This window comes from Dermacentor variabilis, chromosome 3 (genome assembly GCF_050947875.1).
Source record: "Dermacentor variabilis isolate Ectoservices chromosome 3, ASM5094787v1, whole genome shotgun sequence".
In the NCBI taxonomy this organism is placed as follows: domain Eukaryota; kingdom Metazoa; phylum Arthropoda; class Arachnida; order Ixodida; family Ixodidae; genus Dermacentor; species Dermacentor variabilis.
The window spans coordinates 144,983,576-144,999,822 of record NC_134570.1 but is presented as its reverse complement, the minus strand read 5'-3'; the positions used below and the strand labels follow the sequence as shown (position 1 = coordinate 144,999,822).

Below are 16,247 nucleotides of genomic sequence, written 5' to 3'. Positions count from 1 at the left end.
TATATATATATATATATATATATATATATATATATATATATATATATATATATATTGTGACGCTTTTAGGTGCATAGTGGGGTCACGCCTCAACAAACAATATGCGGGGGCACCGAAGAGTGGTGAACGAAGAAGACGACGTGTGGCTGGCTGGCTGAATCTCGACAGGCGCTCAGCTGATCAAGGTCATCGCTTCTAACTCTTCCCGGCTTCAAAGTAACGCCTTTTGTGGGCGTAACAGAGTGGTGGAGGTGCGGGGTGCGACAGAACGTACCACGGAGTCACAACATCCAGAACTTCGCCGGAGCCGTCGTCTTGCCGGTCTCTTGCCAACGACCTTCCCTATAACTCAGGACGGAGATGGACAAATGCCAGCTCTAGTTTCACCTTCTCAAAGGTCAGCGCCAGTTGGACTTTTGCGGCACTACATGGAACCACGCTCGCTCGCGGGAAAAGTGGGCGAAGACGTCGACGAGTGGCTGATGGACTACGCAAGGGTGAGTCGCTACAACCGTTGGGATTCTGTCACTCAGCTTGAATATGTTGCACTCTTTCTGAGTGAGACAGCGCTGATGTGGTATGAAAACCACGAAGACTCCCTAACAACGTGGGAGCACTTTGTCGAGGAAATTAAGAAGTGTTTTGGCCACACCCATGCCAAACAGAAACGCGCCGAGAGAACACTTGCTCAAAGATCTCGAGCTCCTGGAGAAACATGCACTATATACATAGAGGAAATCCTCAAGCTGTGCAAAATCGTAAATCCGCAGATGTCCGAGGAAGACCGAGTCTGACATCTCCTCAAAGGAATTGCAGAAGATGTGTACAATTTCCTCATAAGTCGGGAACACGTTGATTCCGTCTCAGATGTCGTGCGTCATTGCCGTACGTTTGAGACGTTGAAAACACGTCGCATTGTGCCAAAGTTTGGACGCCTGGCGAATGTGACAATCATTGCCAGCGTCGATGAGAGCCCGTCTGCCGATCTTTTGTCTACTATACGGCAGATCGTGCGTGAAGAACTGCTGCGGCACCAGGAACTTGCGCGCGACGTCATACGACAACCTGACGCTTATTACCCCCAACACATGGCGCCTGCCGCACCCTGCGCTTCCTGGCAACCGGCGGTATGTGTCACAGACGTCAACCACAGAGGTGCTCCATGGCCACGTGATGACACAATTACGCCCGAACACCGACCTGCAGAACACCCTCGCCCCAGCAGGTTTGCACGCAGACCGACCGTTCCTCCTGTGCAGCAGGCTCAGCCGCTTCGCTCTGCTACACGACCCCCCATGGCTGAGCGCTTCGAAGGGCAGTTCATCAATCGTCGTTTACCTGTGTGTTATAGCTGTGGCGACTTGGGTCACATTGCCAGGTACTGCAATCGCCGCCAACCACCGAGATTCGACCGATCGACGATGTCTAGGCGGTACCGCGCTCCTCTGGGCAAAACATATTCGCCCTCGCACACATATTTAGGAAGCTTGCCTCACCAGCACCCGGAGCCGCTGCGGAACCGTTCTCCAGCATCGGATCGCAGCTTGACACCACCACCCGCTCCTCGTGTAAGCCGATCGCCCTCTCCGCGGCGTCGATACCCGTCGCCACCTCCGGAAAACTAGCCAGCGCGGCCGTTGGAGGTGAGGTCACTGGACAATCTTCGATGTCGACAGAGATACCTCCAACCATTTGGATGTTGAAGAATAAGGTGTTTGTATTAATTGACGGGGTTTCATCTATGGCCTTAGTGGACACGGGAGCAACCGTTTCAGTGATGAGTCTGGCGTTTAAAAGCCTTCTAGGACGAAAGGTGATGTTTCGCTGGGACCGTGCCGATATGTTTCGCAGAGTGAGTGGGGAGTTGTTGTATCCTGTGGGCGTGTGTAATGTAGACGTAACCTTGGGTGGTCAAATATTTAACGCGGAGTTCGCTGTTCTACCTCATTCTACGCATGACGTAATCCTGAGCCTTGATTTTTTGAAACTCTGTGGTGCCACCGTCGACTGCAAAACGGGTGAGATCAGTGTAGGTACGAGCTTTTCTGCTGCGTTTATGGAAGGCCCACCGTGTCGTGAAAGTGTGCTTTGTGTATCCCGGGATACCGTTGTGCCTCCGTTATCCGCAACGTGTGTTTCAGTCGCCTGTTTCCCCGCCACCGACGGAACGTTTGACGCTACCGTGGAGCCCGTTCACCTGAGTTGCATCAAGAGGAATGTACTGATACCGTATTGTACGCTGTCTGTTGTTCAGGGACGCACCAACTTATGGGCCGTAAACTGTTCCAGTGAACCTGCAATACTACCACAGGGTCTGAAACTTGCCGCCTACCATGAATATCACGTGCTATCGCTCGCCATTCTTACAGAGGCCCTTCATTCTGCGGATGAGGGCCATTTCGCTAATGTCTGCCCTGCGGCGCACTCCTCATTTCTGACTATGGTAAACAAGTCGCTCAGCACTAAGCAGCGTCACGAAGTGGCGAATATTCTGCTAAAACATGCCCGACTGTTTGACTTCTTCCAGCAAGAGGGACCACCATTGTTTCCTCCTTCTCGTATACACCATCGCATAGATACGGGATCTGCCCAACCGCTGCGACAGAAACCATACAGTCTCACCATCGGAACGCAAGGTGATCAATGACCAAGTCCACGAAATGCTAAATAAGAATGTAATCCAAGAATCCTGTAGTCCGTGGGCAGCGCCAGTGATCCTGGTTAGAAAGAAAGATGGTACATGGTGATTTTGTGTCGACTACCGCCGCCTCAACACCATCACTAAAAAGGACGTATATCCTCTTCCGCGTATTGATGATGCTATCGACTGCCTCTCGTCAGCGTCTTACTTTCCGTCTGTTGACTTGAGGTCGGGGTACTGGCAGATTCCTATGCACGAGGCAGACAAGGAGAAAACGGCATTTGTAACACCAGATGGACTTTTTGATTTTAATGTGATGCCGTTCGGGCTCTGTAATGCGCCTGCAACTTTCGAGCGCTTCATGGACAACATCCTGCATGGTTTGAAGTGGGAAGTATGCATGTGCTCTCTAGATGATGTAGTGATTTTCGGGCGCACATTCAGTGAGCACAACGCACGTCTGATTCTTGTGCTAGACTGCTTGGACAAAGCGGGTTTGGTCCTCAACTCGAAGAAGTGCCATTTTGGAGAGCGCCAAACGCTCGTTCTGGGACACCTAGTGGATAAGGACGGGATACGACCTGATCCAGCGAAGACTGCTACGGTGGAAGCCTTCAAGCAACCTCGCCATGTAAAAGAGCTACGCAGTTTCCTAGGGCTTTGCTCGTACTTCCGCCGGTTTATTCGTGGATTTGCCAACATCGCGTATCCGCTGACATGCCTCCTCCAGAAGGGCGTTCCCTTTGAATGGACTCCTGAATGTGAAGCTAGTTTTGGTGAGCTGAAGTCTCGTCTGACGTCTCATCCCATTCTCCGACACTTCGACCATGCGGCTCCCACAGAAGTTCATACGGACGCTAGCGGTATTGGCATCGGCGCTGTCCTTATTCAACGCGTCGACACCAAAGAACACGTCGTCGCCTATGCGAGTCGTTCTTTAAGTAAGTCCGAGCGTAACTACGCCGTTACAGAGCAAGAATATCTTGCAGTTATTTTCGCAGTACAGCGCTTCCGGCCGTACCTGTACGGGCGCCCCTTCACTGTGGTGACAGACCATCATTCTCTCTGCTGGCTGGTTAATCTCCGTGATCCGTCGGGCCGGCTTGCGCGTTGGACACTCCGTTTACAGGAATATAACTTTACCGTTTCTTATAAAAGCGGCCGCCGACACGCCGACGCTGACTGCCTCTCGCGCATGCCGCTTCCAACGACGGACTGCGACGCGGACAACTTCGACTGCTATATCGCATCACTGGAGCCGGGATTTCCTGATATAAATACCTTCAAGGTCGAGCAACAAAAAGACAGAACTTTAGAACCACTGCTCATTACTGCAAGGCAATCAGCACCATCCACTCGTTACTGTGTTCGTGATGGGGTTCTTTACAAAAAGAACTATTCTACTACAGGCCCACGGTATCTTCTGGTGCTCCCGGAGAGTCTCCGTGTCTCCGTCTTGCGCGCTATGCATGACGATCCAACATCTGGACATTTGGGTTCTGCGCGAACTCTCTACCGCCTTCAAGAAAGGTTCTACTGGCCTAAGATGCGCCAGACGACCGCCCAGTATGTGTCCAGCTGCAGCGAGTGTCAACGTTATAAGCGTCCGACGAGTGCTCCTCCTGGTCAACTCCATCCAGTGCCACCCCCCAGCACTCCCTTTGAGCAAGTTCGCATCGACCTCCTTGGTCCTTTCCCGTGTTCATCCGATTGGAATCGCTGGGTTATCGTGTGTGCCGATCACTTGACACGCTATTGTGAGACAGCTGCAATACCATCGGCTACTGCAACCGAAGTGTGTATTTTTCTGCTGCGTTTTGTCATTCTCCGACATGGACCTCCCAGGGTCATCATCAGCGATCGTGGGCGGCAGTTCACTGCAGACGTGGTCGAAGAGATGCTTCGTCTATGTGCTTCAAGGTTTCGCCATTCCACCCCGTATCATCCCCAAACAAATGGCCTTACGGAACGCACGAACAGAACTCTTACTACATGCTGTCCATGTATGTCGAGTCAGATCATAAGAACTGGGACAGCGTGCTACCTTTCATTACGTACGCATTTAACACCTCAAAGCATGAAGTTACGGGCTACAGTCCCTTCTTTCTTCTTTACGCTCGTCCGCCTCGTTATACACTAGACACTATCTTCCCGTTTTGCAGCCTCGATAATCTTTGTATATCAGAGACAGTCTGTCTTGCTGAAGAAGCCCGACGACTTGCTTCTTTACGCACTCTTGTTTCACAAGACCGCTCGAAGGCACGCTGCGACCGCCGACGCCGACACGTGATATATAACCCTGGTGATTTAGTGTTGCTCTGGAAACCAACCAGGAAACGTGGACTATGTGAAAAACTGCTGGCCCACTGTGTTGGACCCTATATTATTACGGAGCGCATCAGCGAATTAACCTACCACATAGCACGTCTCACATCAAATGGCCGACAGTCAGCAAAGACTGAACTTTCGCATGTCGCCCGTTTAAAGCCCTTTATTTCTCGACAGCGTGTTTGACTTGCCCGGCGGGCTTCGTCTGCGCGGAGGGAAATGTGACGCTCTTAGGTGCATAGTGGGTTCACGAATGTGATGCTCTTAGGTGCATAGTGGGGTCACGCCTCAACAAACAATATGCGGGGGCACCGAAGAGTGGTGAACGAAGAAGACGACGTGTGGCTGGCTGGCTGGCTGAATCTCGACAGGCGCTCAGCTGATCAAGGTCATCGCTTCTAACTCTTCCCGGCTTCAAAGTAATGCCTTTTGTGGGCGTAACAATATATATATGCTCAAACATACCTAATGAGAAACCGTGTCCACCTATGAGAAAACCGCGAAGTGGCATAGAAAGCTCAACTTACTTTAATGGAGCATAAATGATGGTGAGCAACCCCAATTTATATATTTTTTCCTGCATATAATGTTCCTCCTTTTTGCACACCATGTAAGTGTCCGTGCCATGAATAGTGCAGTCGCGGAGGATGTGCGGCATAAGCGCTGTGCTAATTATTGTACCAGCAATCAACCGCTATCAGTACAGCCTACTGTAAATGTCAGACATGATCTCGCACCCGGTGATTTCATCAGAAGGTTGTGGCATATGGTCAGGATGATTCCTAATAAAAAAAATATTTCATTTCTAGTGGGAGTGATAGTGCCTGAATGAAATGTAAAAAAATAGATAATCGAAAAAATCGGCAACACAACTGAATGTAGCAGGCCTTATATATCTTACATAAAACCTAAGCCTGACTACGTATCAAGAATAGACGACGGCTGTCCTGGTGCAATAATGGATATCTATGCGTTGCGTAGGGACAAGATGCTGGACATCAGCCTATGGTATTTGGGTGGCATTTTGCAACTGCCATCTTATACAAAATTGTTAGTTCAACAGTTCCTCGTTTGTTTTATTAGGACATGGGTACAGCCAACTTACCAATCCAGTACTCCTCACTAGCACTCCCGAAGCCTTGCGCGTATTCTGTCCAATTTCGGTAGAAGTGGAAAACCCTGTTTCCGAACTGTCCGCGCCTTTGGATTACCTGCCAAAAAAAACACACAGCACTGAAAAACAAATAACAGAATAAGTTTCATTGCACTGGTTCAGGAAATTGGATACGAGGTACTTCCACTCTTTTCGAGTGCCAAATTCCCCTAATGGAATGCGTGAGATGAAATCAAATGCACAGAAATACTCGAAGAGGAGCGTCTTCGAATATAATGAATTAAATGCCAACCCCTTTCTGTTTATGCTACAGACGATGCCGGATTTTATTGCTTATCTCACGAATTACCCTAATATGAAAGGGGACATTGACCTATACAATGAGGCTTGGGGATCAAGCACCTTCGGCTAGAAGGGGGTTGAGCTGAGAACATTTCGGACCAGATTTGTAGTATTACATGCCGCCCAGAGCTAACAAAAGAAAACTACAAGCACAGCTCCCAATTGTTTCTTTTTTTGCAGAAATAGCTTCTCCTCTCTATTTTTAATATGTCTGGCAGCTTGCAGGTGACCTCTGTTGGCAGCAGTCCATAGATATGCATCTCGACGATTGTTTTGCGGCATTAAATAACGTGCTCACGTGTTCACGAAACTGCGAATCCGGCCATCGTGGTCCAAAATAATTAGGAAACTATGGACGTGACATTTGTTAATCCATCTAGGCCGTTCGGTTATCGCCAATCCGGCGATATCGGCAAGCTTTGTTAAAAGCTCACCTGTGATTTCTACCAAAGCTAAGAGAGGAAAATAGAAGGAAGACGCGTCAGGCGTCATAGGCCAAAGGTTGTGACCGATACCGAATCTGCTTAGAACTAGTGGCTTGACGAGTGCCTCGGGAAAACAAATATTACACTCCAAATTTCTCCGCTAATTTTTATTGCCTGTCAAAATTTTTCAGGGTTATATTCAGGGAAAAAGTTTCACTCACACGAGCGTGTATTTAGGCTTCCTTAAGAAATGGCCAATGAACTATAGAGAGGATACAAAGCAAAATTCTCATTGCAGAAATTGAGAAAATGCACCATTAAACATTAAGAACTCGAATTCGTTAAAAAAAAGGGATTTTCATTGCAACGGGACAGTGAACAATAAGGAGAATGGTAAGTTCAACTTTGCATGGCATGCTTCTGTGACGGTCACGCGATGTAATGAGAAGAGATCATGTGTGGTTTTTCTGCCCCGCGCAACCGTCGACACACCAATGTTCTCTCGCTTGTGGAAGGACTGTCATTGAGCTAGAATTGCAATGATTTATCGAGGCTGTGTAAAGTCGCAATCTGAATTTGCTTGTGCGTTCTTGTGAAACAGCCTGATTATATTTACAGACAGTGAAGCCATCCGTGTAGCGTTCACATTATATGGCTGCTCTAAGAAGGCAGCACTGCATGCGTCCACATGAGAATTAGAAAATTTCAAAATCTGTTTTTGAAAGATCTCGAAACTGAAAAAGGTCTTGAACGGCTGTCTTGAGAATTCGATGGGCTCAATACTGTCTGTTCAAGGTTTCTTTCTTTAAAATGCAAACTTTGTGCGTCACGGTATGGTCTACAAATCATTTACGCAGGAATACGTGTCATTTTTTTACGTTTGGACGGCTACACCAACACCTCATTCATGCGCAATTAGTTCCCTTGTTGCAAGCAACACAATGAACCAACTAACAATGACAACAACGGTAAGCACTTTCCGTGATTTGTAAGGAGAGTGAAGTTTTCGGCAAGCCCTCATGCTGCAGCTCCATCTTTGAATCGGTTCCAACAATATCGCAGTAAACGATAAAAGGTTGACAAAGGTTAGTAACGCTAACAAGGTAAAATAGGCGGCCGAGGCAAGCTCGTGCATTAATATAGGGGCTCTTGCACATGGGTACAAAGTGCGAGGTGTCACGCTTTTGCCGTACGTTTAAATGAGGGCAACGGGGTTACACAACAGCCCAAAACCCAGATAGCGATAACCAGTGAGATCTTGTTTTAGCAGTATTTATCAACTCCAACAGTACGATTAATTTTCTCCATTAGGGTGCAAACTTTTCATAATTACAAAGATTTCAGCTGTACCGGAGCTGAAGGGAAATTGCCTGCTTTCAAAGCTGGTTCGTGTTTGACATAGCAAAGAAGGGGGCGAAAGAGTAAGCTCCGATTCTACTAAAGTGGCATTTTGTGCAGTTTGTTGTAAAGTTATGGCGCACGGGTTAACAACCAAGATGTCTTTGTTGTTAGGGTCGCCCAGTGCAATGATGTCGTCCCGTTCTTGATGTAGAAATGGTCTGCACAGCTGCGTCAATTATAAAAAAGGACAGCGTATTGTTACATGCTCTAAGCCAAATGTGTTGCACGTCATTTAGGATCCGTTCATGTTGGAGCGGATGTTTTTTTTTTTTTTTACAGGCGCCTTCGTCTTGACTCTATTTGTCGCTACCTGGTACAAGTCCATAATTTCGGCATGAGATGACTGGCACAACGGCGGGCTTGAAAGAGTCGTAAACAAAATGAGCCATTAAGCATATAAGGCCCAATGAAAGTATCAGAAAGAAATGCGGAGTCAGAAGTGATCAACTTTGAGCCTGTTCTCTTCGTCGGGACATCGGCAGACAAAGAGGTGGCTGCGCGCCATAAGCCCTCCTCGCTGTTCAAAATTTTGTGAGTGGTGCTATCAGATACGTCACTGATCTGGTACCACCCATATCACGGCGCGTGGACAGGAATGCGCGGGGGGCCCCCGGAGATCGAGCAATACCTGCGCGAGCCTGTGCACCCCCGGTGGCAATGAAGCAGGCTTCAAGCACTCCGCCACTATTGCGGGTTCGGATAAAACCATATATATTAGGTGTTGTAAGAGACGATCTATAATTTTTCAAGTCTTTGGCGTCCCCTTTCTTATGGAAAATTTCTTGAAAAATTATAGACCGATCAGCTTACTGTCCGTTGCCTACAAAGGATTTACTAAGGTAATTGCAAATAGAATGAGGAACACCTTAGACTTCTGTCAACCAAAGGACCAGGCAGGATTCCGTAAAGGCTACTCAACAATAGACCATATTCACACTATCAATCAAGTGATAGAGAAATGTGCAGAATATAACCAACCCTTATATATAGCTTTCATTGATTACGAGAAAGCGTTTGATTCAGTCGAAACCTCAGCAGTCATGGAGGCATTACGGAATCAGGGTGTAGATGAGCCATATGTAAAAATAATGGAAGATATCTATAGCGGCTCCACAGCCACCGTAGTCCTCCATAAAGCAAGCAACAAAATCTCAATAAAGAAAGGCGTCAGGCAGGGAGATACGATATCTCCAATGCTATTCACAGCGTGTTTAGAGGAGGCATTCAGAGACCTGGATTGGGAAGAACTGGGGATAAAAGTTAATGGAGAATACCTTAGTAACTTGCGATTCGCTGATGATATTGCCTTGCTTAGTAACTCAGGGGACCAATTGCAATGCATGCTCACTGACCTGGAGAGGCAAAGCAGAAGAGTGGGTCTAAAAATTAATATGCAGAAAACTAAAGTAATGCTTAACAGTCTCGGGAGAGAACAGCAATTTACAATAGGCAGCGAGGCACTGGAAGTCGTAAGGGAATACATCTACTTAGGGCAGGTAGTGACGGCGGATCCGGATCATGAGACGGAAATAATCAGAAGAATAAGAATGGGCTGGAGTGCGTTTGGCAAGCATTCCCAAATCATGAACAGCAGGTTGCCGTTATCCCTCAAGAGAAAAGTATATAATAGCTGTGTCTTACCAGTACTCACCTACGGGGCAGAAACCTGAAGGCTTACGAAAAGGGTTCTACTCAAATTGAGGACGACACAACGAGCTATGGAGAGAAGAATGATAGGTGTAACGTTAAGGGATAAGAAAAGAGCAGATTGGGTGAGGGAACAAACGCGAGTTAATGACATCTTAGTTGAAATCAAGAAAAAGAAATGGGCATGGGCAGGACATGTAATGAGGAGGGAAGATAACCGATGGTCATTAAGGGTTACGGACTGGATCCCAAGGGAAGGGAAGCGTAGCAGGGGGCGGCAGAAAGTTAGGTGGGCGGATGAGATTAAGAAGTTTGCAGGGACGGCATGGCCACAATTAGTACATGACCGGGGTTGTTGGAGAAGTATGGGAGAGGCCTTTGCCCTGCAGTGGGCGTAACCAGGCTGCTGCTGATGATGATGATGTAAGAGACGAAATATATATATATATATATATATATATATGTGTGTGTGTGTGTGTGTGTGTGTGTGTGTGTGTGTGTGTGTGTGTGTGTGTGTGTGTGTGTGTGTGTGTGTAGAAACTGCACTTCGTAGAGCGAGTTGGTGGTCATGCGCTGTATTTGTTGTAAATCCTGTCTGACGAATAATGAGACGGGGATAAAGTGTGGCGACGGTGCCTATGCACGTGGCCTGCGCTTTCCTGTTTATAACGGCCGCGCGTAGGAGTTGGAGGCGCGATCGCAGCAGCGGTTGTGGCAGATGCATGATCGCGGCGGTGCATGTGTCGGCGTAGTTTGGGGTTGTACGAAAAAAAAAATTTATGACTTGAATATGTATGCGGCCCTTGTATGCAGCTTAAACAACTTCACTGGTAATTCCTCCCCATACGAATGTTGTGGCCCCACAAATTTTTCACGGCACTTATGTTAGAAATAATGTCGTGCTGTCCGCACGGTGATATTATATGTGCAGCCAGAACATATATAGAAGATGAGCCGAATCAATCTGCCCTACCGCTTTCTTTCTGCTTATTTTGCTTTAGGTGCTGCAATTCTCCTCATAATACACCAGAACTTTGCTCGTACTTCTTCGGCAGTCCAGCATTCAGTGTATAATTTTCAACGCTACATAAAATAGCGCATAGCAAGAGAAAGTGTTCTCACCGTCCAGCCACCGCCATCACTTGTGAGGTCGCAGTAGACGTCCTGTCCTGATTGAGGAGCTGCCGTGTGGTATATTGTGTACACGCCATCATTTCGCTGACCATCACGCAAGAGATCGCTGCACTGCCGAGGGCGCCTTTTTGCTGCGAAAAAATATCTCTTTATTCTCTCCAGTCTCCAGATATCACGAAGACTTGGATGTGGTTATCAGTATAAGCAAATAGTAAGGCACAAATTAAAACGCATGCGACGTAACGGTACCGCGCTTTGAGCTTGCATAATAAACAAGGGGCTGATCGTATTTCCATCTAGTAGTGCTGTACTTCAGAACAATACATTTACCGACCATTACGATACTCGCTAATGCGAAATGTGAGATCAACTCTGCACGTGTTTTCCTCTCGCGATATGTTGGCTGGCACGGACAAGCTGTTTCCTGAGCTACGTTTGGCGCGACTACATCGCTCGCCGGTTGATCGTAAGATGCAGATCAAGGTTGACACGTGGTCACGATGCACAGCAGCCGTCGCAGAGGTACCACCGTTCATGCAGTGCTGTTACGCGTGATTCTCTAGCACCATTTCGAACCCATCGTCGCCGCACAGCTCCTCTTGCGCAGCACTTCGCTTTTCGTCTCTCGCGTTCGCCGTACTCTCATCCTACGCTTCCCGTCTCGTAGTTCCGCTACACCCACCTCCTCCGCTTTCCGTCTCGCGCTCTCTTAGCTAAAGCCATCTTTCATCACCCGCTGCACACCGCGTTCGCTCTTTCATTCTCTTTCATTTTGTTGACTCGGTTAGGAGGGATGACGAGGCACTCCGACGAACGCAGACGCTCATCGCAGTATAGGGCGCCTCAGAGCGGCGCTGTAAAATAGGAAACACTGCTCATTTCCTTTGGTAGAGCTCTGCACTCGCATCTAGTTCTTGCGAAACTCACCAAAAAGTAACGATGACTCTATCTTTGATAAGCGGCGAGCGGCACTCAAGACAGGCAGCACCATTGCTCGAACGCCACACAGCCGGCATCATTCGTCGCGTCTTGCATTTCACTCATGCGTTCCCGTATTCAACCCTGGGTTGGCCATGTTTTAATGTGGTCATGCACTAAATATTGTTCAACAAAAACTCTAATGGTTTTGATGTGAAATAAAAGTGATCCTGCCCTACGCACACTCGAGGCCTTGATCCGTTTCTACGAAAATAATATTTAAGTAAGTATATGGATCGCAACGAGCTTGACAAGGCGTAGCTTAGATTGAGGAAAACACCTTAGGGCAGGATACCTGTCAAAATTTTAATACCAAGCGACTTGCGTTTTCATATCAAATGGAGAGATGAGGCCACTGCCGCAATAAAAAGTGAAGATTGCTATCGCAGATCGTCCACGAACGCCGTTTCCGTTTGCAAAGAGAGCTAGAGCCAGTAAAACCGGTAAAACACGTTTAATATCTGGACATGAAGGCACGCACTGGAATGCCACGCTCACCTCTCATACGAAGTAGTAAGTTCTCCATTATTCGCAGTTTTTGCTCTGTCGGGTCGCCATCTGTGTCTGCTCGAGCATCTACGCTGTCGGATGGCGGGAGTTGTGGTGATGTATCCGCTTCCTCGGAGTGCACGGTGACGACCGAGGTGGTTAGCACGACACAGAAAATGATGAAGTGGCTTGCCATCTTAAACGCCGCGCCGATTCGACACTGAAAGAAAAGGCGCTGTTTGCATGCCATTTTGACGAGCTTCATAACGGCTTAATGTGACAACTTGCCCTATGAATATCAGTTTACCTGACATGAAGGCTTCTTTCTGAGATCTGCCGCACAAGTCACGCTGCGCGGCAAATCATTTCGACATAAGTAATTAAGTTGAAGGCGTGTGCATAGGCTGCTTTGCACGATTAGTTCGTGGAGCTGATTGCAGATCTTCATATCGGCTGTTTCGATGCGGCGCCCAATGATGGTCTTGGCATTCTGCGTGAGCGGCTTCCATGTGAAGCATTCACGTGTCTGTCCGACAGCACAACCTGTGGCTTTTTATAAAATATACTAAGGTAAAAAATAGAACCAGCCCGTTTAAGAGTTCTGGTTGCAAAGCAGTGCGTACGCGAGGACAAAACTTGCTTGTGTTCGTTGTAGAGAGGCCTCGGCTGTATGAACAGTTTTCGCTGTTTAGTGCCAGATAGTCGAATTCAAAAGCTAGAACAGCAGTGCGCCTTTAAAGAAAGCTAAAAGAGACCTGTATGATGGTATACCTCTTTGTTTCTTAGAGAATGGGCAAGTGGGCTGAGAGCAGCTATGTGATCGTTTTACTCGCTTGGAGTTTCAATACATTTGCGCATATAACTTACATTTGTTACATTTATGCCGAGGAACATAAAAGAATGCCGACACGTCACTGGATTTGTCGAAGTATGTGCAAGCGTGCCCCTAAATTTCTCTTCACCCAATCCTAAATTGAATTTGTCCCACCCCCAAATTTCATTTGGCGCACCCCCACACTTCATGCTCGCCCACCCCCAAATTTAATTTGACCGACCCCCAAATTTTAATTTGGTCCATCGTCAAATGTAAGTGTTCCCACCCGCAAAGTTCACGTGAATCATTTCCAAATTTATGTTGGTCCACCCTCTCATTTACGTTGGCCACCGCCGATTTTCAGGCCGGCCCATCCCCAAATTTAGGTTGACACACGCTAAAATTTCAAGGTTGCCTACCCCTAAATTTAAGTATCCCCGTGTCCAAATTTCAAGGTGGCCTACCTAAAATTTCAAGTAGCCTAAGCCCAATTTTCAATATGTCCCACGCTCAAATTTCAGCTGGCCCACCTCGAAATTTCAGGTTTACTTCACCCCCAATTCAATTTGACCGCAAATTTCAATTGGCCAGGTCGTAATGAGAGCTTCCCCATGCATTTTCTATAGAGCCCTATGTAACTCTATGGGTACTTTCTTTTTATACCATTCTTTTGGTTTAAATTGTTTTGTCGCTTATAAGGTTGCAAATAATCACTTACACTACTATAACGACTGAATATCATAACCTTGCAAATTACGCATTTTTGTTGAGAAACAAGGCATTACACTACTGCCGTGGCGGCGCTCCAGTACTCGCCAAAGAATTCTTGCACAATAAAAAATCGAATGCCTATCACTGTAGGGCTCTCCGCATCCTAGACGTGCTTAGAGTGCAGATATCGCAACACTGGCTGGGCTAGCGATATTCCAGTAAGGGCGCCATTAGCACATTGCGCAAGAATTTGTAATCTCGGTTATGTCCGAGGGTTGTTACAAATCACGAACCACTGGATACAAAACACAGTCCGGTAAAATTATTTTACACGAGTCAATTGAACTACTGCTTAGGAAGCGAGGGACGGCATCGAAAAACTTGTCACTAGGCTTACCATTCAAGCATTGCGTCAATTGTGAACCTATTACATCTGAATCACGTCCTCATAGCAGTAGTTCGTGCTATTTCGCTGATATAAGGCGTAGTTACGCGCAACATACTTTTCATGCACGTAGACTCCCTTCAACTAAGATACGCGGTTGACAGGGTCACCGAAAAAAGACTGAGTGTATTTCATTTCATTTCTTTTATGTGATGTATTTGACCTTGAAATATCGAAAACATTATATACTGAGGGCCTCGTTTGGAATTGAAATCGATTGTTTTAACAAAAGAAGAAACCACGCCAAAATCGGAAACACGGACAACGAGAGAATGAAATATTCAGTAAGCAGAAAAAGCGCTACAGTAGACATCAATTGTAAGATGAAAACAGTATAATTATTCAGTTGTAAACGCAATAAACAAAAGTCCGCAAATAAACAGAATACGCTGTACGTGACTTCTGAATGCGCAGAGCAACTCTGTTTAACGGGTGTTACGGAAGATGATCTTTAAGGTTTGTGTGAAACGTGTTGCGGTAAGTGCATGAGAAATGGTGCCGAGTAGTTTTTCCCGAGTATTATAGCCTAGGGGAAGAGACGGGAAATAAATGCTAATGTGTGGCCAGCAATGCTTGAAATGGCATGGCTATTCCTTACGCTTGAGGATGTCTGGTGCGGCGTTTTTAGGATTACGTGTCTTGATCTCAGGTGGTAGTAGAAGGAATGTAGAACAGCAAGGCACGGGATGGCGCCGCGAGACGTTAGGGTCGGAAGGGAGGGTGTCTATTTTAACTCGGTGACACTAGTTTTTGGTGATTAGTCCGAGGCAATAAAACAAGGGGATCGATTATGAACGGCATCTAAGCTTTTAGTTAAATACGCCCGTAACGAATGCAACATCGAAAGAGCATGCTCAATTTCCTATCTCACGTACGTCTGATTAGCTAGTCTTTAATTATCAAATGTAGCGGATATTAAGGTGCTTTGTAAGGAGTCTAGTGTAAGTAACAAATATGCTCAAATGGTTTCGATCTGTGTGATCCACGTAAGCGAAGGTGTTAAATACAGGCCTAGGTAATATTACAAAGCGGTGTTGCTTATGAGTGATTGATCTATACTGTACACGTGGCTGATAGTGGTGTGTTTTGGGGTGAATGACATTAATTTGCATTTTATGATACAAAGAGGCAAATTGAATTAGGACGGAATAGGACTAACTAAAACGATCACGAGAGGGAGAACGGCACACGTCCTGTGTCGTTCTCCCTCTCGTGATCGTCTTATTTGGCGCTGTTCCTTCCTAATTCAAGTATGGACCATCTAGTCCAAATGAAAGTTGTCCTAAAAAAAGAGGTCAATGCCGTTTGTCTCACCATGTTGCAAAAGGTTACCATCTTCTTGAAGCGTGATGTAATCATCTGTTGTGTGAATTGCCTTGTAACTGGCGCTGTCATCGGCAAAAGACATGAGCATGGTTTTCACGTTGATGCACGTGCTATTGATCTAGACTAAGAATGAAATAAGTGACAGGCTGGCACCACAGGTACACCTGAAATTACGCTGGTGAGTAAATGATGCTGATTATGGGCCGCTGTAAACTGCTTTTGTTCCTTTGAAATGCTCCATCCAGTGCTTTAATGCACTAGCAGATCCAAGTGATCTTAATTTTAAAATCTAGAAGCATAGCTTCACTGTGAAGATTTGCATCCCTGTAAACTAACACATTTTAGGGGAATTCTCCAAGAGGCATCTCGCATAACGGATCTGTCCGAAATCAGTGTTGATGAGCGAAAAAATTTGTGATTGGAGATAGGTCCCGACACTGGTTTATGTGATG

At 46.7% G+C, this 16,247-nt stretch overlaps 1 protein-coding gene across 1 annotated transcript in view; it reads right to left on the bottom strand.

Moving 5' to 3' along the window:
- The window catches only part of LOC142574794 (techylectin-5A-like), a 51,967-nt gene extending 39,272 nt beyond the window's left edge, over positions 1-12,695 (bottom strand). Inside the window, exons 1-3 of the mRNA XM_075683807.1 lie at positions 12,509-12,695; positions 11,021-11,163; positions 6,075-6,180 (exon numbers count right to left, since the gene is read on the bottom strand). Of these exons, the coding sequence (XP_075539922.1) occupies positions 6,075-6,180; positions 11,021-11,163; positions 12,509-12,695 (436 nt within the window). The remainder of the gene's footprint in view (positions 1-6,074; positions 6,181-11,020; positions 11,164-12,508) is intronic.
- Positions 12,696-16,247: the final 3,552 nt, after the last annotated feature.